At 36.6% G+C, this 21,801-nt stretch overlaps 2 protein-coding genes across 18 annotated transcripts in view; one reads left to right on the top strand and one right to left on the bottom strand.

Moving 5' to 3' along the window:
- DCP2 (decapping mRNA 2) overlaps positions 1–21,452 on the top strand; it is a 66,351-nt gene extending 44,899 nt beyond the window's left edge. For 4 of the 14 annotated variants that reach the window (XM_078365036.1, XM_078365034.1, XM_078365037.1 and 1 more), the window contains 4 exons: positions 1,306–1,395; positions 1,642–1,743; positions 4,443–4,494; positions 6,578–21,452. In XM_078365036.1, the coding sequence (XP_078221162.1) occupies positions 1,306–1,395; positions 1,642–1,743; positions 4,443–4,494; positions 6,578–6,741 (408 nt within the window). In that variant the 3' untranslated portion in view covers positions 6,742–21,452. Of the gene's footprint in view, positions 1–1,305; positions 1,396–1,641; positions 1,744–2,250; positions 2,303–4,442; positions 4,495–6,577 lie in introns of all 14 variants that reach the window. The other 10 variants (XM_008991675.4, XM_002744706.7, XM_054252053.2 and 7 more) reach the window with 5 other exon arrangements.
- The window catches only part of MCC (MCC regulator of Wnt signaling pathway), a 464,974-nt gene continuing 458,343 nt past the window's right edge, over positions 15,171–21,801 (bottom strand). For all 4 annotated transcript variants that reach the window (XM_002744705.6, XM_008991678.5, XM_078365032.1 and 1 more), the window contains one exon: positions 15,171–20,580. In XM_002744705.6, the coding sequence (XP_002744751.1) occupies positions 20,400–20,580 (181 nt within the window). In that variant the 3' untranslated portion in view covers positions 15,171–20,399. The remainder of the gene's footprint in view (positions 20,581–21,801) is intronic.

The following is a 21,801-nucleotide window of genomic DNA, read 5'->3' as shown; positions in this document are numbered from 1 at the left end:
AAAAATTAGCCAGACATGGCTGTAGTTCCTATAGTTCCAGCTACTTGGGAGGCTGAGATGGGAGACTCACCTGAGCCTGGGAAATTTCCATAGCTGTGATAGCGCCACTGCACTCCAGCCTGGGCAATGGGAGTGAGATCGTGTCTCAAAAAAAAGAAAATTCTGAAACATGCTACATACAATATGGGTGAACCTTGAGGAAATTTTAAGTGAAAATAAGCCAGACACAAAAGGATAAATATTGTGTTAATGTTATTCCATTCCTAAATGGGCGTATTCATAGAGATACTAAGTCAGAGATTACCAAGGCAAGAGGGAGGGAAGAATAGGGAGCTATTGTTTATTGGTTACGAAGTTTCTGTTTGCATGATTAAAAAAAAGTTAGGGAAGCAGGTAGTGCTGACTGTATACTTAATGCCTCTGAATTATACACTCACAAATGGCTGATGTGGCAAATTGTATGTATATTGTACCACAACTTAAAAAAAAAAAGCATACTGGGAAGAGTGGAATGAAAGTAAATGAAAAGTGTGGAGTAACATGAGTCACTCAAAGCCATATTTCCCTCACATCGCTTACTTAGGTTTTTGTTTTCCAGCAGTGTTAGCAACTGGTTGATTTTTTTTTTTTTTTTTTCTGTAGGTAGGAATATAAATATTCTTATTTATTTATTTATATGTATATATTTAGAAGTTCTTCCTATTTATACCGTTTTAGTAGTCCTCAAATAGCTGTCGTTTTAAGGCCCCAAAGGAGAAATTAATGTTTAAAATGTTCATTTTAATTTAAACTTAAGAATTTGTTGGTGGGAAAATTAACTCATTTTAAAGCAGTTTAACAGCAAGATTTAAACTACTACATGTCTAACTAGGAATAACAGTCCAAATTTTAAAAACATCAGTCTTGGCTGGGCATGGTGGCTCAGGCCTATAATCCCAACACTTTGGGAGGCCGAGGTGGGCGGATCACTTGAGGTCAGGAGTTTGAGACCAGCCTGGCCAACATGGTGAAACCCCATCTCTATTAAATACAAAAATTACCTGGACGTGGTGGCATGTGCCTGTAATCCCAGCTACTCAGGAGACTGAGGCCGGAGAATCACTTGAACCTGGGAGACAGAGATGGCAGTTAACCAGGCACTGTGCTGTAACCTGGGCAACAGAGTGAGACTCCATCTCAAAAAAAATTAATCTTTATTATTATTTTATAAAAAGTGATTATTTACTTAATAGTGCTTATTAATAATTTAAAGCTGATTTCTTGGGTAACAATTGAGTACATACATCTACCCATTTCCTGCTTTAGGAACTGTGGCCAATGTCCCCTCAGCATTCCTTTACAGAGAGGTTCCATTTATGCATTAGAAACAAGATCTATAAGCAGATATGGGATAAGGTAAGAGGTATGGAAAGATTTCTAGGGGCAATTGTATTTGCTTTTCATACCTTTATAGAACTCTTGGTTTGGGAAGCACTGACTTTTATAAGAAAATACGTTGATAGGGCGATTCATGAAAATTTTGGGTAGGAGAAGCTTTGCTAAAAAAACTTAATTCATCCAGCTAAATATAATTCATGGGTATTTTTTTGTGCCATTACATTATACTATAGATTCATATTTTATTTCTTATTGGAAAAACAGAATCAGAGTATGAGGGGAAATGGCAGAAAACAGTATCAAGATTCACCAAATCAAAAGAAAAGAACAAATGGGCTTCAGCCAGCGAAGCAGAATTCTTTGATGGTAAGAGTTACAGTTCTCACACTAAGTAGGCAATTCATCCTCTGAAGAGTGAAATAAGGGCATTGCCAAGGCACAGGAATGTTACTTGCTTTCTTCTTATTTTAATTGATATACTGATAGGATTTTTATGTAGCTGAGTTGTGCACAATTCACACACTAAAAATCTCTTTGGCTCCTCTTATTACAAATTTGTAATGTTGATTCAACTGCACATCTGATGTTTTTATGTGGCTATTTACATTTATTTTAATACCAATGTGTAGTCAAACTTGTTCTCTAGAGCAGTTATTTGGCTATTGTTCTGTTTTTCTAAATACTCTGTATTATTTCAGTGAAGGTAAAAGTTTGGGGAACTTCAAGTATGTATTTTTTTTCTTCAAGTTGATACAGTTTAGAAAATTGGGGGAAAAAAAAAAAGCACCCACAGCCAGTACTGTTGTCATTAGATTAGGCCTAAAGATAAATATCTGAATAATTTAAAGCATTTTCTTTCATTCTTTTGTTTAGTCAGTCCTCCAAAAGTTACTTCATAACTAACGGTCTCCTGTGTTACTTTTCTGTAAGTCCTGTTTTTGTATATTGGATTTTCTTATTGTAGCTTCTCCTGCTTTTCATTTATCAGTGAGTAATAATAGTAATTTCAAATTTTTAGCAAAAATATTTTGAGTTTCCTGGGTGTTTCTTAATTTGCGTTCTAATGACTCATTTCACTGCTTTACTATCATTTCTTTTTTTTTTGAGACGGAGTTTCGCTCTTGTTACCCAGGCTGGAGTGCAATGGTGCGATCTCTGTTCACTGCAACCTCCGCCTCCTGGGTTCAGGCAATTCTCCTGTCTCAGCCTCCTGAGTAGCTGGGATTACAGGCACGCGCCACTGTGCTCAGCTAATTTTTTGTATTTTTAGTAGAGACGGGGTTTCACCATGTTGACCAGGATGGTCTCGATCTCTTGACCTCGTGATCCACCCGCCTTGGCCTTCCAAAGTACTATCATTTCTCTTATCTCTGATAAAAGTGGTAACAAGAACAGAGAAAACAATCTTAGATGATTAAAAGGCTTTTAATAAAATTCAATAGCTGTTTCTAACAGAAACTAGGCAGATAACTTACTGATAATATTGTACAAGTGTTAATTGTCCTCAAATTAATGTATAAATGCAACATGATACCAGTAAAAATTTCTTACAGATTTTTTTTGGGAGAACTTCATAAATTACTCTCAGATTTGTCTTGAAGAACTTGAATAGATTTTAAAAAGTTGTTTAAGAAAGTTAATGATGGAGGGCAAGTACATGAGCAGTTTTTGAGAGAAGAAATAAAAGAGACTGATAAACATATGAGTATTAAATTTTATGTGTAGTGAAAGAATGTAAATTGAAATGGGATACCGTTTTTCCCATCAGATTGGCAAAGATGAAGACATTGGTAATAACCCAGTTGTGTATTGAGTATATTGGTAACGTATAAAAATTACTAATTTGTACATCCTGGAGAGGAGTTTTGCTGTATCAAAACCCTAAAACAGTGCTCACTTTTTCCCTAGAAGAGGAATTTAAACAATGTTCACCCTCTTTGTAATAATGAAAACATGGAAATAATCTGAATATCCAAGATGATATTAAATGTAGTATCATAGATCTGTGCAGTGGATTACCATGAAGTTGCTAAAAGTGATGTGCATTTTGTTGAAAAATTTATTCACAATATGTTCTTTTTAAAAGATTATCGGACACTAGTATGTATCATATACTTCCATTTAAAGTTAGTACAGTTGTATGAAAAGATTTTAACACACATCTTCAATGTCAAGAAGCTAGAAAGATGTAATAGTGTTTAACTGAGTTGAGAATGTCATGAATAATTTTTTTTTTTGAGACAGGGCCTCACTCTGTCGTCTATACAGTGGCACATTTATTGCTTATTGTAGCCTTGAACTCCTGAGCTCAAGCCATCTTCCTGCCTCAGCTAATTTGTTTTTTTTTTTTTTTTGAGACAGGGTTTTGCTCTGTCATCCAGGCTAAAATGCAGTGTTACAATCTTGGCTCACTGCAGCCTCAGCCCTCCTTGGTTCAAGCGGTCCTCCCACCTCAGCTCCAGAGTAGCTGGGTGGGCCTATAGGTGTGTGTCACCATGCCTGACTAATTCTTGTGTTGTTGTTGTTATTATTATTATTATTATTTTTAGTAGAAATGGGCTTTCCCATGTTGTCCAGACTGGTCTTGAACTCCTAGGCTCAAGTGATCCTCATGGTTTGGCCTCCCAAAGTGCTGGGATTATGGCTGTGAGCTACTATGCCTGGCCACCTCAGCTAAATTAATTAGCTCTGGATGATTTTTATGTTTTAGAAATACAAATAAAATGTGTTTGCCAGACTGGTCTCAAACTCCTGGCCTCAAGATCTTCTTGCTTTGGTCTCTCAAAGTGCTGGAATTATAGGTATGAACCACCACACCTAACCACTACTTGTCTATTTTTTTAAAAATTCTTTGTAATATATATGTATGTAATCCAGACCTAAAAAAAAAAATTTAGGTGTAAAGAGTAAATACAAAATACAAAAATACTGGTGAGAGAATGGGCTGGTGATTATATTCCTGGTTCAATTTTCTCCTGATAAATTTGATAATGTATCTTTTGATTTTTAATAAGTGAAATAACTGGTAACTATGTTGTGTGTATGTGTGTGTTTTTTCTGAATAGAAGTGTGAAAAGAAACTTCATCCACGGAAACTTCAGGATAATTTTGAAACAGGCAAGTCATTTCCTATCTTTTTATAAAAATCTCTGCCTTGTGGGATTTGCTTTGGTTTACCTAACTTTGATTTTAGTGGGCGTATGCGATATATGATAGTTAAGCAGGAAGAATTGCATATGTTCTGTAGAAAGAGTTCATAAAGTTCTCTAAATAAGAAATGGGCTGAAACAAATTCATTTAGATGATAAAGTTACTTGCCTTCACACTCTGCTATTTGTTTTATGAATGTTAAGCCTTAGTGCTGTGCATGAATATTTTAAATAAGTAAATAATTGCATAGGGATTTGGGGGGAGGGTAAAAAGAATCCAGTATTGTAAAGGCTAGCAATCTCATTCTCACATCTGTATAAGGGGTGCACTGACTTTAGAAAGTGAACATTTTTGGGGTACTCTTGTTCTTCCCATATACACGTTAGTAAATTTATATGCCTTTTTTCCAATTAAAAGAAATTTTCACTCTTTTTGGAGGTAATGTTCAACTTTTTAAGGTGATACTAAGTATAGGTTTTATTAAAAATGCTTGCAATTTGTCCTTCCTCAGTTATGAAAAGTAGATGTGTTATCTGATTTGCAAAGTAATCTGATGAATGTAGAAAGTTCTTTGTTAAATACTGATTTAGTACATCCTACTTAGAAGTGCAGTAGACTATTTTCTCTTAGGTGCTATTTTGAATTGTATGAAATTCCCATTTATTCACCATCTAAATTTAAGGCTTTCATGTAGAAAAGTCTAAGAAATGAAAAGCATTATCATATTCTTTTTCTGTAATACTATCTGTGATTTAAGCAAGATAATGCTATTTTAAAAGAGATGCCTTAACCCTATTATGGAAAGTTACTGTTAACTGTGAAGAAAGGAACTCTCATTAGAATTTAGTTTGATATAGTCCTACTTGTTTATTTTGTTTTTGTTAACTGTGCTTTTGGTGTCCTATCAAAAAAAAAATCATTGTGAAGATCAGCATCAGAGAGCTTTTTTCCCGGTTTTCTTCTAGGAATGCTACATTTTCAGGTTTTGCGTTTTAAGTCTTTCATCTATTTCGAGTTCATTTTTATGTCTCGTATATGATAAGGATTCATTTCCTTATATGTGGATATCCAGTTTTCCTAGCACCATTTATTGAAAAGTCTATTATTTCTCCTCATTGGAGTTTAGTATAGAGAAGTTAATGGGGGTATAAATCCTCTCAATAGGATTTTTTCTGGCCGTTTTGGGTGGTGGGGACATGATAGGCTGATAGCAAAATTTAATTAACATATATTCAGAAATTAGTTATTTCACAGAATCTTTTAAAAGCCCTAAGTTGAGAGACATTAAAAAAGGTACACCATGCCAGCCTGGGCAACATAGCAAGACTCTGTCTCTACAAAAATAAAAAATTAGCCAGGTATGCTGGCACATACCTGTAGTCCCAGCTACTTAAAAGGCTGAGACAAAAATATATCTGTCTTAGTTGGGCATTATATGGATATATAAAATTTCGAGTTGTCTTGAGAACTATAAAAGAATTTGTGTCCTGGGAAGCCTCATCCTCATTTCAGACTTTATTTCTGTCCCAGCTTCTTGATGTTCATTCCAAACCTATTTTCTAGTCAAGTCCCTGATCTATTTAAAAGGGGCGGGGGGCGGGGGAAGCCCAGATAAATTGGAGTTTTGTTGTACTATTTTGAAAATTTGAATTTTTCTTTATGGTGATAAATTCCTGGAAATCTTGGTAAAGATTTTTATTTTTATTTTTCTATGAGAAAACATATAGGAGGTAAAGTTACTTTATTTTTCTATGAGAAAACATAGGAGGTAAAGTTACTCATTTTGAAAGCAAAGGAATATCTAGGGTCTTAATGGCTGAGATTAAGATTTTGAATGTGAGGAAATAGGAATAGATTGAAACTGTAGTTGAGCACCAGTTTAGGGAAAGGAAAATACATATCTTGGTGGTTCTCTTTAGAGTTAAATTTAGTGTGTGGGAAGATAAACGTATACCCAAACGTATATAATGCTTTAGTTACAAAAGGCAAAGGACAGTATTTGATTTCTTACTAAGGTTACTGAGCTTATTTATTTTGTTTTTTTAAACAGATGCTGTATATGACTTACCTAGCTTCAGTGAAGACCAGTTGCTAGAACATGCTGAGGGACAGCCTGTGGCGTGTAATGGACATTGCAAGGTCCCCTTTTCATCCAGAACTTTTTTGAGTTTCAAGTTTGACCATAATGCTATAATGAAAATCTTGGACCTTTGATAGGAGCAGATGTATTGTAAATGTCGCAGGACCAGAGACCTGTTGCATTTGAGTAGGTGTCTCCTCAAGCCTTACCTTTCTCAGGTGTTTTAAAGAAATGCAGGGAGGCAATGTTTCTGAAGACATTTTTTGTTTATAAGAGAGAATAGAAAGAAACACGAGTTTGCACTGTAAATGCAGTTATAACCTTTTATACAGATATACCTTTTCAGTGTTTAGTGCAAGTTTAAATTGCTTTTGTTGAGGGCATTTATTCTGTGTGACAGTGGGTTTTATTTTGTATTCTGGTTAAGAAAATAATGTATTGAGTTACTGTCAAATAGCCAAGTTAATGGGAATGCTCCGTCTACGTATTACAGTGATTGCAATAATGAAGTATTGCAATAATGAAGTATTTCAAAGAGACATAAAATAATGCCCAATTATTAATGCAAGAGCTGAGATGTCACATTCGTCAAGATTACAGGTGATAAACTTTGGTGGCATTTTGTACTTCTGCTTCTAACCACTGAGGCTCTCTAATCTTCCTCTGGTGTTTTGTTGAAAGGATTTATTGAAAGCAGCTTCTGGAATATAATATGCATGTCCAAAATGAACTCTTAGCACTTCGTAAGGACAAAGTCCGTAGCCTGGAGGGGATTGAGTGGATGGGAGTTGATGCTGTGATTTTGAGCTTGTTTGCATGCAGTCAATAAGCCTGTGAGACTGCTGAAGAAAATGTAGCAGAGAGTATGGAGGCTGGGACCCGGCAGCTACTTTGGGTCATGTGTTTACCATCCTGCCTCCAACCCTTTAGTATTACAGACTTTGTTCTTGTGGGAATTTCTTCTATATTCCGGTTGTGTAAATATGTATGAAAAACTGACATTACTAAGTTTTACATTGCATCTCCAGTATTAATCTTTGGAAACTGATGTTATATTAGGTTCCAATTTGCAATAATAGCAGAGACTGACATGCTTTTATTGGCCTGCTAAGCTCCTGGATGATGGAGTGAGAAGGGAAGGGGTATACAGTTTACCCAAGTCTAAATAAAGCATTTCACTAGGTTACATGTTATATATATATGTGTTATGTAACAGTAACAAACATAACTCACTCCTAGGAATGTATTTTGCTTCAGGATTTTTAACTTCAAATAAGGATGGCAGTGCCCATTTTAAAGAGGATTTCAGCTATAATTGAGGACAATCACCAGGGTGTTAAGGGGGCTTTAGTGTTTTGGCTGCATCTGACCTCATTAAAGGAATTTCTTTGGAATGGGGGGGGTGTTTGAGTATATGTGTGTGTGTGCATCTGTCATGTGGGTTTTAAAAATCCTTTTTTACAGTGGTATCCACAAAATACTTCTCTGCTTATAAATGTTATTGTAGAAATCTTTATTCTGTGTAGGTAGCCTATTTAATCAGGTTCCACTGAACCTCGTGGGACTTTTAAAAGAAGGGCTATTTAAGGAATTCACTTGTTAGTACTTTGCTTTAGCTTTTAAATGGCTTGATTTTAAAGGAGAAATTCTATTTATTAATGAAAGAGTCACCCTTTTGGTGCTAAGCAGGAGAATTCACAATTACAGCAGTGTGTATAGAATTAATGATATTCAGAATCCTCCATCTTTTAATGTGACAAAATTTTGAATCCTGTGACCTTTGCTTTTTAATGCATTATATGATTGTGTTTGAAAGCTTTTACTGTTCTTTTCAGAAATACAGCTGCTTTGCTTGGGTCTCTTTGAGCCATATTTATAGTTGGTCCCAGCATTCCAGACTTCTGTTAAATTGTTAAAGGAGTGAAAATGTAGTTTGCCTGGCAGATGAATAATTTTCACTCATTTACTGTCTTCTGGAAACCATTTAACTTTTACTGCTTGTTTTTGTGTGTATGTGTGTGTGTGCGTGCGTTTTTAAGTGCATACTTTGGCCAGTCTTTCTGGTGCCTGTAGAGTTGGATTTTTCAGCTCTCAATACTGAAGCAAAAGAGATTAGAGTTAGTTACCAGAAGTATGGCCTCTAATGGTGTTAAGCCTTTTCAAGAACCAACAAATTATCTTGTGATTACAGTAGTAAATGTTATTGCTGTCTCGCTGCTTTATTTAATGCACTGTGGAACAAAATATAAGGGTATTGTTGGGATGTGATTATGATCAGTAGGCTTTTAGCTCTCCTCAAAGTTTGAGGTTAAAAAAATATTAAAAGATGTGAGTTAAAGTTTATGTATATGATGTGACTTAACTATGCAGAAAATATTTAAGTTGGATGTACCTGTTCTAGGTACATCGGCTGTACTTACTCCCTCAGACCTGGGTATTAGTTTCGCAGTGTTCAGGTTACCTTGAGAAAGGCCATGCTTAGTGAACTAGATTTCTCCTTTGAGAAATTTTAGTATGGTTTGAGGAAATCAAGTGATAAAGGAATATGCTGAATATGCAATAATTTACTTCTGAGTGCTGCATTTTAAGAAGCTAGATGAGAAGAGTAGTCACTTGGCTTCATTATGTTTTATGTCTTTGAGAGAGATGCAGGTCTTGGAATTCACTTTTTGAATGTTATGTTCCAACCTTATATGTTCCAAGGTGCAGTGCACTGTGAATCTTTTATTTAAAAAAAAAAAAAAACTTGTAGGTGCTTTTATGTATAACTTTAATGATTTATAAGATGCTAAATGAATTGTTTTCATACCTAACCATTGTAATCCAAAAGAAGGGTGTGGTTTACATGCTTTTCAAAAAATTTTGTTAAGAAATAGCAAATGAATGGTTTAGGATTTCAAATAGTGATACCCTCCTGAGACATGAGCATTTGGAGAAGTCTGAGCACCTAATATAACTCATTTAGTGTGGGTGAAATTTGATTAAAGATGTTGGAAAATTAAGTTGGATTTTTGTATTCATATATAAAGGAAAGTTTCCCAATGCTGTCATAGGAATTGTGGTCACTACTTGCTGTTCTGAACTTTGAATATCCTTATTTTTCTATCAAATATCAATTAGTATGGTTAATGAAGACATATAATGAAAGTAATTTTATGCAGTGTGATTGAGTTAGTACTTTTCCTTTTGAAGGCTTTAGTAATTTTATGTAGTGTCAAAAGGAATTCAAATCTAAGTGAATACAGCCTCCTCCTATAGGAATTAGATTCTTCTATAAAATTCACCATATTTTGTCCTATAGAAAAGTTAAAGTCCGAGTGCATGTGTGCATTAAAAACATTTCACTACCTATTCTCTCATGGACCTACTTTTCGCCCTTTCTTTTTTCATCTCCAACAGTTAAACAATAAGGAGAGCAAAGTTAATTATAACGATTAGACATTTTACCAAGTTACTTTTACCACAATACCCACTCTTGGCTTTTTATCTTTATTTTTGTACCAGTGGACCTCCCTGCTCCCTGGAGATTTTGTTTTAGCATATATTGTGTTTCTATTTTCTAAGGCAGTGTTTTTTTGTATGTTAATCATAGTTATAATAAATCAGATTCATTAACTTTTCTTCCTAGTAATTTTGATTTGGATTATTTTCTAGCCTGGGGGATGGGGTTCATATGTATTGTTTTAACTTTAGATTAATAAGCAAGACAAACTTTTTTTTGTTTGTTTGAAGGTATCCTTTACATACCTGTCTCTAGAAAAACAAATGTTAGGCTGGGTGTGGTGCCTCATGCCTGTAATCCCAGCACTTTGGGAGGCCTAGGCAGGCGGATCATCTGAGGTTGGGAGTTCGAGACCAGCCTGATCAACATGAAGAAACCCTGTCTCTACTAAAAACACAAAATTAGTGGGGCATGGTGGTACATACCTGTAGTCCCAGCTACTCGGGAGGCTGAGACAGGAGAATTGCTTGAACCCAGGAGGCAGAGGTTGCAGTGAGCCGGGATCACACCATCACACTCCAGCCTGGGTGACAGTGCGAGACACCATCTCCACCAAAAAAAAAGGAAAAACAAATGTTAGTAGAAACAATTTTGTTAAACCTTACTCCTGACAGCTTGGTAAAGTCAAGGTAGAATTTCTCACTTTGTATTATGTCCTAAGACTTTAAAGTGCATTTGTCTAGTTGCCAAAAATTCTAAAAATGAGATTATGATGGGCTTTCTCAGCATCTTTTTTCTTCTTAGAATTGAATTGCTCTTAAAGTCTGTACTCCTGTGTCAGAAAGGTGGCAGATTGCAAATAGGTAGTACAGGCTTTGCTCCATGTTTTCAAAGTAGGATTCCGGATTGCAGTTTCAGAAAAACATGATAGATTATTATTATAGAATCAAAGTGTCCTGAAGGGAGAATAGCTATAGTTGCTAGGCAAAGAGTGTAATAGAAAGAAATTTTAGAGTATTTATCAATACTTGAGTGCTATATTATGTTCCAGGCTAGAAATGTGATCATTGCATGGCCTAAGTGTAGCCATTCATGTGTGTATATATATATATATGAAAAAAATATATGTATAGCCATTATCAAGTGTTTTCTACCCCTGGATAAAGTTAATTTTTTCAAGTATGATTGCCAAGCAATCCAGTGAATCTAAAGTAATTTTTCTCATTTTAAAGACCAATGTTGAGGAGTCTGGTCCTTCCTGTGCTAATACCGTAGAACTCCAGTCAAACTGGAGTGCACTGCTTTCTTACAGGAAGACAACCCAGAGCACACAGCCATAGTCTGCTGTGGTGTCAGTCACATCACAGTGTAGGTATACGTTTGTCCTGAATGTGATTAATTTCCTTTCCATCTCACTTCCTTGTGACAAATAGCATTTATTATTGAAATAGTAGTCTGTAAGTTGGGAAAAGAGTGCAAGTAACTCTCATGCTTGGGAGTGGACTTGAAGGGTTGACTTCCACCAGCTGAGGACAAACAAGCGCAAAGAAAAACTATGATGAAGTATGGAGGTTTTGAGAGCTATTCATAATGGAATCTTTAATCTGGGTTATCAGAGTAATGAAATCACCAATAAAACATTCCATGTATCTTGGATCTTCTGTGGTTAGCAGAGGAGTATGGTCTCGCTATGTTAGCAGCTTGAAGGCACAACCTAAAAGGAATGAGCCTTCACAAGGTGCTTCACATTAGTTGGGTAGTATTGGTCAAGAATACTCTGAAGAATGAATACAAAAATCAGTTGCCTGTGTTTGTAACCTTGTCCCACATGGACTCTAGCCTTCAGTAGACTTCAGTCTTTTAGTCTGGTAGGAGACTGAGGACCTGAATATGTGTTTTCTGCTTTTTGGTGGAAGGTTTTCTGCAAGTGGTTGGGTGGTTTTTGGATTATTGGCCACTGTTTGTTCAGTGCCATTTGAAGACCTGTTGTTTCTTACTCCCTTTTCTTGGTGTGACTGGCCAGGAAAAAGTCATTGAGTCCTTTTTTTCTCCCTGATGACTTGTCCCTTCTGTAGAATAATCTTTTTAAATTTATGTTGCATCTCTATGATAAACCTTCCAGACTTGCAAGCAGTGATTTTTATCTTTCCTTCCTGAGAAGCTGATCTCTTTTGATGTTTGGGTCCCAAACAGATAGGAGGGCTGTGGATACCTGTGCTCTTTTGTGTCTCAATGCTTGTAGCTTTCACATTGGCTTGGGAACAAAGAACAGACTTCTGTGTGGTTTTAGAGTGAAATGGGCAGTGTTCTGCTGGTCCGCAGTCTGAGAGGTCTTAGGTAACATTCTTAGTATAGTGGAATTTCTGAGATCAAATTTAACATGTTAATTTTTTCTCCTTTTAGTTCATTGAATCTAAGGTTCTAAATCTGTAGTTTCATTTTGGGCACAAGTCTGCATTGTCATTTTTTGAGCTTTAAGAGATTGACATGCTTTTGTGATATTTAGGAATAGACTGGATAGCAGCAAATGAAAGTAAAGATTTTCAACTGTGAATGAAATTTTGAAAGATAATTTTTCAGCCGTTGGTTGATTAGATAGATGGGTTAGTGCTTTTGGAACATATGAGTAACAGTAGACTTGTATTCTTCATGCACTATACATATGATATGCACTGACAGAAAAGCACAGAAGACATACCTGCTAGAGTTTCTTTGTGCATTTCACTACTGTTCTAGGGCACTGCTGTCTCTTTGGTTCATTTTAGGTTTGTGTTAGGATGTTGCACAAGAAATCATTTAATGTTAAATGCACATGTTCAAAGAAATGAGTATTAAAGTTTTTCGCTGATATTTCACTTTAGAGTTAGGACAGGAGACAGCTAACCTGACTTCCATTTTATAAATAATAGAAACTTTTTCTTCAGTAACAAAAATAGGAAAGGACAATAAAACTGTAACTATTTTGCTTTATGTCTATTTTTTTAAAATAATTGTTTTGAAGTTTGCTTTATTAGCTTAATAGCTTATAGTGCTTTTAAAAAATCATCCTTGGTAAGTATTGGACTCATTCTAGATCCGTGTACAATTCAGACCTTTATCTATTAGCTTTAATACAAATTTAAAATGATCTTATTTCAGAATAAAATAAAATTTAAAATGATCTCATTTCAGAATAAAACAATCAAATGGAATTATAGTTCATATAGTAGCAATTTAAGTGAAATTCTCTTAAGATTGTCTTTTGTCTAACCAAAATAGGGCATACAGATTAGTGTAGATGGAAAAGGGGGTAAGACTTGACTTTTTAATACTGTGCCTATTTCCAAAATAAGATTTGATGTGGCTTTTTACATTATGCTGTAAAGAATAGGTAATGTTAAAGGAAGATACATAGTCTACATAATCTTAAAACAGTTTGCTTGGGAGTAAGTTTTAGTTGGAAAAAGGTGAAGATACTTATGTTAAGTCATATTAAGCAAATTATTTTGAGACCTACTTTTGCTGGTAGACAAAATTGAGGAAATGTTTCAAAATGAAAAAAAAAAAAAAAAAAAAAGACTTTAGAGTAAATGTGATAACCAAGTAGATTTGTGAACTCTATTTCTTTAGTAACTATTTTTGTCATACACGAAATGATTTAACCTTTAATTTTTGCCTAGATTATAGCAGTGTTTCATTATTTTACCTTATAGGGTATTTCAATGCTTGGAGAAAGACTGTATAAGTAAACCTACTTCAAATGATTCTGTTCATGGTAGTATAGAGTCCTTGGTGCTTTTTTGGTAACTGTCAAACATTTACTGACAGCAGAAAAGGAACCCCAAAACACCTGTTGTGTTCACCTTGTTATAAGAACTGAAATATTTTGAACAGGTTTTATTGAGTTTCCGGATTTATGGTGGTATAGTTGGACAGCAACTTTGTCTTTTTCCCTCAGTGTTAATGAAGGGATAAAGACTGACTGACTTTACTGTTGTTGGGTATGACTATCAAAGGGTTTCCAGTGATTCATGTATGTGAATTGGAGTTTAAATGTTTGCAGGATTACTGTACTTCCAAAGACCCACTAGAATGTCAGCTGTACTCTATACTCTTCATTGAGAAAATGAACAAAATCCTATGTCTTAACAGTTATGCTCTAACTTTTTGAAAACTTTTTGATGTAAATAATACTAGGTTGAAAACTAATCTTACAAAATACAGTTTGAATGATGGAAGGTTCTTCACTTATTGGCTTTCTGTAAAAAAACATTGTTAGACTGTAATGTAATATCAATAAAATTGGCTGCTTGGGCAGTTTTAGTTACTACCTTAGTCTGGTTTCTGCTACTGTTACTTGTTATCATAGGTTCTGAGTTGCTCATTGTGGTTGCTGTCTCTTTGGACCAATAAAAAATGTCAAGTATGAGATGAACATAATAGAAGTATGTTTGTGTAACATACAGGAAGAAATATTAAAAAGTACAGAGTCTCTGAAAAAATGAAAATACCTCAAACAAGTTTGTTGCTTTAAAGCAAGATTATCGTGTATGGCTTGAGATGTGAATTAATTTGGTATTTAAAATCCAGCAATTCCTAAGTTTGTGCTAGAATCAGGTTTTGCAATAGGAATACCTAACATTGGATCAAGAAATAAATACATTCTTTTCCATCAGAGACCTCAGCTCTATGACAGTAATTTTTATTTAAAATTTTCAAAAGGGGAGTGACCAGGGTGTTATACTTACTGCCGGAGGTACTTTGCTTCCTTAGTGACAGCTTGACAACATTGTAATCTTTCTGTAACAGACATGTTGCAAAGCTGCTTGCCATCTTGTTGTCATGTATTACTTCCTTGCACTTCCAGTCCTTGATTACATTCCTTGTTTTAATGATCTTTAAAGAGGGGGAAAGACTCTTCAATAGGTAACTTCCTAGTTATGCTAAATATGAAAAAGCCAAATAAAAATGGGCTATAAATGAGATTTTTTGTCCATTTTGATTTAATAAGTCTTTCTTCTAGTGCCTCTGCTTTGACTAGGGCTCTTGATTTCACATAAGCATCATGGATTTGATATGCTTGTATGGCAAACAGTTCTACAGAAGGCTAGCCTTACCCTTTAACACAGTTAAGGTACACCATGGAATTAGAAATATTTATTCAGAATATAAGAATGTTTGTAAAATATTATAAATGTCTCTGTATAAATAAATGGAGTTTAAAAAAAACAATTCTATATCAAATAACGCAAAGTAGCTATTTTACAAGCAGCTAAAGCTAAAGGCATCTGGAAACATTTAGAGAGTACAAGTGAAGAATCTAAAAAATTACAAGGTATAGTACAGTATTAAGTAGTAATTTTAAAATGAGACTTTTCAGTACAAACAGAACAATAGTGACAAATGCAAATTAGTCGCATGTGCTTTAATAACTGACAATACATTCAAGCAGGTTTTTCTAATTCAAGTGTATAGCACATTTTCAAATAATAGGAAACAAATCTCATGCAAAGTAAGTAAGTCGTGATAAGATGTCTAAAAACTGATTAGAACTAGAAAAGAAGTGGACATGTTTTATGTCCACTAAAGCAGATTATCAGGGGCTCTTATTCACTTGGCGGTCCTGACAGCACTATAAGTGAATACTATGAGTTCTACAAACAGAACATTTTTCCACATGAATTTGATTTGCAAAAAGTGCAAAAGTGGTAGAGCAAGAATTACTAAGTAGGGGATTAGTGTGACTGGCAGGGGGTCATGAAATTTTGTATATAACTTGCTTTGTTTTGCTGAGCTGGTATTTCATATGATTAGCAGATGAATGACCATGGAAAGATGACGGTACTAGTTAAGGATGTGGTTTTTTATAGTAGTTGCTGTTTCTGGGACTGAATGATGTTTTTGTCATGGTCACGTGCAAAATCTCACCCAGATGTAAAGTGACAGAGAATTTACCCAGTGTAACCCTTAAGCAAAAATGTATAATGGCCTGCATGTGAAACTGTCTCTCTCTACACCGGTATTAGCAAAACAAAAATACATGAACAGCTGCTATTCAACTTTTGTACTCTTTTCCACTTGTTTATATTTTAACAGCCACTGAGAGATTAGTGATGCTGTGGTGACAATGGTCAGCATTATTTCTTAGAGAATACAAATGTATTAGCTTAGAGAGTAATTTCAGGTGTGTGAAACAGGAGATACTTCTGAAGACCACAGGTTCATAAACTTTTAAGATTTGTAGGATGTAGATAAACTTTAAGAACTGGGTAGTGAAGGCATAATTTTTGTTTTGTAACCAGTTACGCCTCTTCTATAAACTCTAGAGTGCTCAAAGGTGAGTCAAACTTGTATCATTCCTTGTCAGATAGGCTGTTCCCATTGGATAAGAAAAACTGCTAAATGTTTTTCTGAAAATTTTTATAGTGTTCTACAAAGCCATCACCTTCTGCAGAAAAAAAGTTACTTATGTTCCACCTCTCCATCCCCTGCTAAAAACTTTGGCAGTCTTATGACTGCACCCTAATCAAGGTCAGTGCAGAAATCTCAACCATTACAAAGGTCTCTTACTGTCTGGCTCTAAAAATATTCTAACTAATAGTTCTGTTTGCTGAATCTAGAAGTAGGTGGAGCTATAAATAGTTTTAATAGAATGAATGGGACATACTCCCAATTAAGAATTTGCAAATGGTTTAAAGCCTTAAGGAGGAAAGGACACTTCCAGAAATTACTTTTTTTTATTATCTTGATATCAATTTATTTGAAAGCTTGATAATTCAAACTCTTAAGAGCTTTAAGGTTGACTGATAGACTTAAAAAGTGATTGCTGGATAATTCTTGTGGGCTGCAGGAACACCTTAGACGGGAACAACCAGCTATGGAGGTTCTTTAATTCATGCCAGTGACAGACAGTCCAATAGGTAACTATAGGGCTTTTTTTTTTTTTTTTTCATTTAAAATAATCTGTATCCAGTTAGGAACTAGAAGACTTTCATATAGTTCCATGTTTTCCTTAGAGTGGTAAATTTCTTACTACTCCCTAACAGTTTTAAGGAAAAAGCCTATGTGCTCTAATTTGGACTGCCTTTTGGAGTAGAATGTCAAGGCTCTGACTTAGAACTCTCCGAGATCCCTTTAATAATTTGCTGCAAGCTTAGAGAAGACTTAGTCCATGCATCTGAAAGGAGAATTAAGCAATTATGTTTAACTGGTACTTAATTTTTTAAATGAACATTTCGGTTTCAGGCAGCATGGATATCAACTTCAGAAAGCTGACAAGCCAGCAGATGAGAGTGATGCAAGTTTCAAAAAGGAATCTTACTGCTTCTCAGTCCATGACAGGTTTTGTAGCTGGTAAGCTCACACGCTGATGGCCCTCCAACCATGAACAGAAGTCTCTTTTGCTTGTGATTTGTGCAGTTGGTTTTGTTTGCCTCAGCCCCACAATGGGAAATACACTCCAAGAGAACTGTGAAATGGGTCCTTTTGCTCCGTGCCCATTTCTTTTAAAAAGTCAAAGACTGAACTCTGAACAGAGATGGTTACTGACTAAAAGTGGGGGTAACCACTGAGGAAACAATTCAAAATATGAGATCTGAAGGTTTTTAACTTCATGTAAGTTAGACTCAAGTTCATTGTTTACCCCCAATGGAGATGTTAATGTAAACCAGCTCTTATTTAGAGAAAAATTCAGGTAGAGCCAGATTATACACAAAGGAAAATTACCCAGGCACCTGCAAGTATTTATTTAATCAGTATACAGTAGCTCCCACAATTAGTATAATGAAGTGCCTGCTAGTTCACCTTCAACAAGGAATGTCTTGGGGATTATTTGAAAAATACAAGGAAAGGAAAAACTTTTATAGCTTTTTTATTATACATATTTATAAAAGTAAAAGTAACACTTTTGCCTGCAAAATAGTTTTTACCCAAATCATCACATATTTGAAAGTATTAAACTAAGATCAGGTAGGATGCGTAACACTGGGGCCCTTAACAGAGGAGCTGAAGCCTTTTCTGCCTGGAGGAATTACAGGGCCAAGAAGGGAAGGTTCTCCGATTTTACCTGGAGCAAGAATGGAGGCAGAAGTCAGTAGGCAGGATTTTATTCTTGCGTTGGTGAAAATGAAAATTGTCCATTTGATGCCTGCTTAATCACAAAAGAGAAAGCCATGCACATCCCAATTTGCTCAGGGGAGAACATTTCCTTAGGCAAGCTGGAAAAATGGTGAAAACTCATATATTTCTTTTTTTTGGTATATGTGTTTCAGCCAAAACATTTTCCTCATGACAAAATGCAGCTTTATACAAAAAGTGAAAATTGATTTTTTAAAAATCATAACAGTGGCGGGGCACAATGGCTCATGCCTGTAATCCCAGCACTTTGGGAGGCTAGGGTGGGTGGATTGCCTGCAGTCGGGAATTTAAGACTAGCCTGACCAACATGGTTAAACCCCGTCTCTACTTAAAGAAAAAAAAAACTAAAATAACCCAGGTGTGGTGGCAAATACCTGTAATCCCAGCTACTGAGGAGACTGAGGCAGGAGAATTGCTTGAACCTGGGAGGCGGAGGTTGCAGTGAGCCAAGATAACACCATTTGCACCACTGCACTCCAGCCTGGGTGATGAGAGTGAGAATCCATCTCAAAAAAAAAAAAAAAAAAAAATCACAGGAACTTTGACCAAATGATTGATAGACACCAGTGGGCATTTTCAGAGTAATCAGAGCACCCCAAAGGTGGTCCTTCCAGACTGATAACCAGTTGATTTTTTTTGTTTCGTTTGGAAATGGGCAGTCTCACTCTGGTCTCTCAGTGGTTGCTTTTAGGATAGAACTGTCTGCCCTCCGGATTGGTGGCTGGATATCCTCCATTGAACAGAAGGCGTAGAATTTGTATCATGCTCTGAAAATTGACCCACCCATAGCTCATGGACGTAAAGATTCTACTGCAAAAACCTCATCAACTTTAATTTGTAGTCAACTGTGGCATTCAAACACATTTTTCATAGAGAACTTTGGATGGATTCTCTGGTGCTACAGAAAAAAAAAAAAAAACAGGAATGGTCCTTTAAGTGTATCAGTATAGAACTGAAGGAGAAGGGGTAAAACTGAAGGTTACAGCAGAAAAAGAATAATGAATTTAAGATGGAAGACCTTCCTGAAAGAATTCAGGTACTTTGGTCCTGCCTAGTCCTCTCAGCATTTTGCTTGAAATTTAATCTTTTAGGCACCATATGCTAACCATCATCATGTATCTAGGGGCAAAAAAAGAAGCCTTAGCAACCATTCCCTCACCCTGTCCCTGACATGACAGCAGGAGCTAAGTCTTGAAGCAGGGGTTAAGCAGCACTCTTAAGTAGGGGTGATCAGTTTTGCCCAATGTTCAGTATCCCCTGTGTCTTGTCCTTAGGTAGATTCCAGAGCTACAAAAGTACTCATGTGGAAGAGATTTGATTCAACAGAACAGCAATTATGTATTGCCCTGGGGTGGGAAGTGTTAATAATGCTTCTCTGTTCTTGAAGAAACCCCTGATAAAATTTTCGTTCCACTACAGGCATCAAAAAGATTCTCAGCTCTAAGTCTTGGATATTAATAAGGCTCCACTGAGAGGGAGAAATCCCAGAATCAAGAGAGTGCTCCCTTCCCAGCCCTGCTTCCAAAATGAAGGCTGAAGGAAATTTTTATTCTCTCAATACAAAATTGTTCAGGCACAGTCCTGACGGTGGTCTATTTGTAACTTTAATGTATCTGGGACTGTAAGTAACACCTGTCTACCCTCTTCCCATGACCTGTAACTCCCAGAGAACGCCTCTTATGACTGATTCTATCTTAAAGTTGAGTCCTGAGACTTGAAAACCAAAGCCTTGCTGCAGTAGGCAAATCAGCAGTCCTTTTAAATGCAGGAGGCACACACAGGTCTGTGTGTCAGTTTTCCCATGAAGCAGGAGGGAAGAGGAGAAACGAGATGATAGAAGATAAGCCCACCATCTACCAGAAAGAGGATAGCATGGAAAATCTTACAGAAACATGTTTGGGATCCCGCTGATGCATAGCCGCCAGACCAGAAGAGGAGGGAGTGAGTGCTGAAAGCAGAAACGAGGTTCTGCTGAGCAGGCACAGACCTTGTGTTTACACGCTGTCGTGGGCCCGCGAAGGAAGAGCGGGCACCTCTGGATACAGTCCACAGTGTCACCGTGGCCAATTGCCCCAAAGGCTGAATTGGGGCACTCCATTGTCCAAGTGCCAACCTACCTGCCAGCCTTCCCTTTCCTTCTCCTCCCAACAAGTACTTTGTCTCCAGTACTTTCTGTCCTCAGTGGCCTGCTGTGGTTTAGCTCTCATGGGCAGAACTCCGGTGCCTGAGCGCTGATTACAGTGAAGTTTCATTGGTGTGTGGCCTGGAGTTTTCTTCCTCCAGCAGAGCTATTCTTTGCTTGAGCATCCTCACTTGAGTCTCATGTCTCTCCACCATGGCCATCATCTGAGACTCCAACTTCTTAAGTTTGTTTTGATGCTTCTTCTTTGCTTTCTCATAGGCAGCCACCAGGTTGCTAGGTGGGAATGAAGGGAAATAAGGATGAAGATTCATCCTAAGTAGCATTGGGACACACTGTCCTGTCCACTGGATAACCAACTTTAGTGAGCACTGCTCTGAAGAAAAATCAGCCTCTTCCGTAAGAATCTGATACCTAGTGGTCAGAGGAGGGGCAGCACCAGAATATCGACACTCATAGCCACCCTACTGGCTTCACCAAGATGAATGCAGCCCAGCTGCTAGAGGCTGGTACTCTCACGTATTAGAAGGGGTTCTAAGAGTCAAACCAATAATGCAGATCAGCCATGTCCAAAACAAAGACTGGGTCTCTTTGTTGCTCCATGGTTGCTTGCAATATAGTTAAGTGTGAGTATTCCCGAGGCACTACACTCAAAGTGACTGTACCTGGGATGAGAGCAGAGCAGTTGTTCTTGTTCCCACTTCCCTTTATGCTTTGGGCTGGGGGGACTTGGAGTACTCAATTAGGCCATAAGCCAGTCAGTGCTGCAAAGCCAGACATGGAATAGAGAGGTCTTTGAACTATCCCTACCAGAGTCTGGTGGATGAGGGTATACAGTAAGGCCACGTAAGTCCAGTCCATGTACAGTCATTATCCCTACAGCTGCAGTTCTCCCAAGTGGTCTGAGGACTCACCCCCAGGTAGTTGTAAAACCCATTCAGGAGGTCTGTGAGGTCTTGGGCTTTTATTTCCAACTATAGAGCTAGATAATGCCAGGTGTTATCAATATACATCCACATAATGTTGACTGTGGAAGCAAATGTGAGAACCCAGCTGTCTTCTATTAAGCCAGACATTAAAGATTTGCAGAATCAGTGCCACTCTTTAATTTCTGGGAAAATAGTTTAATTAAAATGCCATTTGTATTACATCTAGTGTGTTTGGTTTTTTTTGTAACTGAATTAAAAACTGAGTTTATCTTGGTTTTAGTTTCTAACAAAAGCTGTTTAAGTTCCTTCATTTTTTATAGTCCTGAGTCCACTCTTAGAGCAGCATTTCCTAAAGTATTCCAATGGATATTATATTGCTCAAAACAATTCCATAGCCAATTTTGTTTGGAAAATATTGGCTTAAACAGACATTTTATTGTATGCCTTCTTGGAACCTTTAAGATATATAATATCAGGAGAAGTACACCACAGTATGCCACGTTTGGCCAAAGGATGTTGATACTGAGCATTTCCTAGTTTCCATGGAACATCTTGGGAGATGCTGTTG

Source organism: Callithrix jacchus, chromosome 2 (genome assembly GCF_049354715.1).
Source record: "Callithrix jacchus isolate 240 chromosome 2, calJac240_pri, whole genome shotgun sequence".
Classification (NCBI taxonomy): domain Eukaryota; kingdom Metazoa; phylum Chordata; class Mammalia; order Primates; family Cebidae; genus Callithrix; species Callithrix jacchus.
The sequence above is the reverse complement of the archived record's forward strand: the minus strand, read 5'-3'. Positions and strand labels throughout refer to the sequence as shown.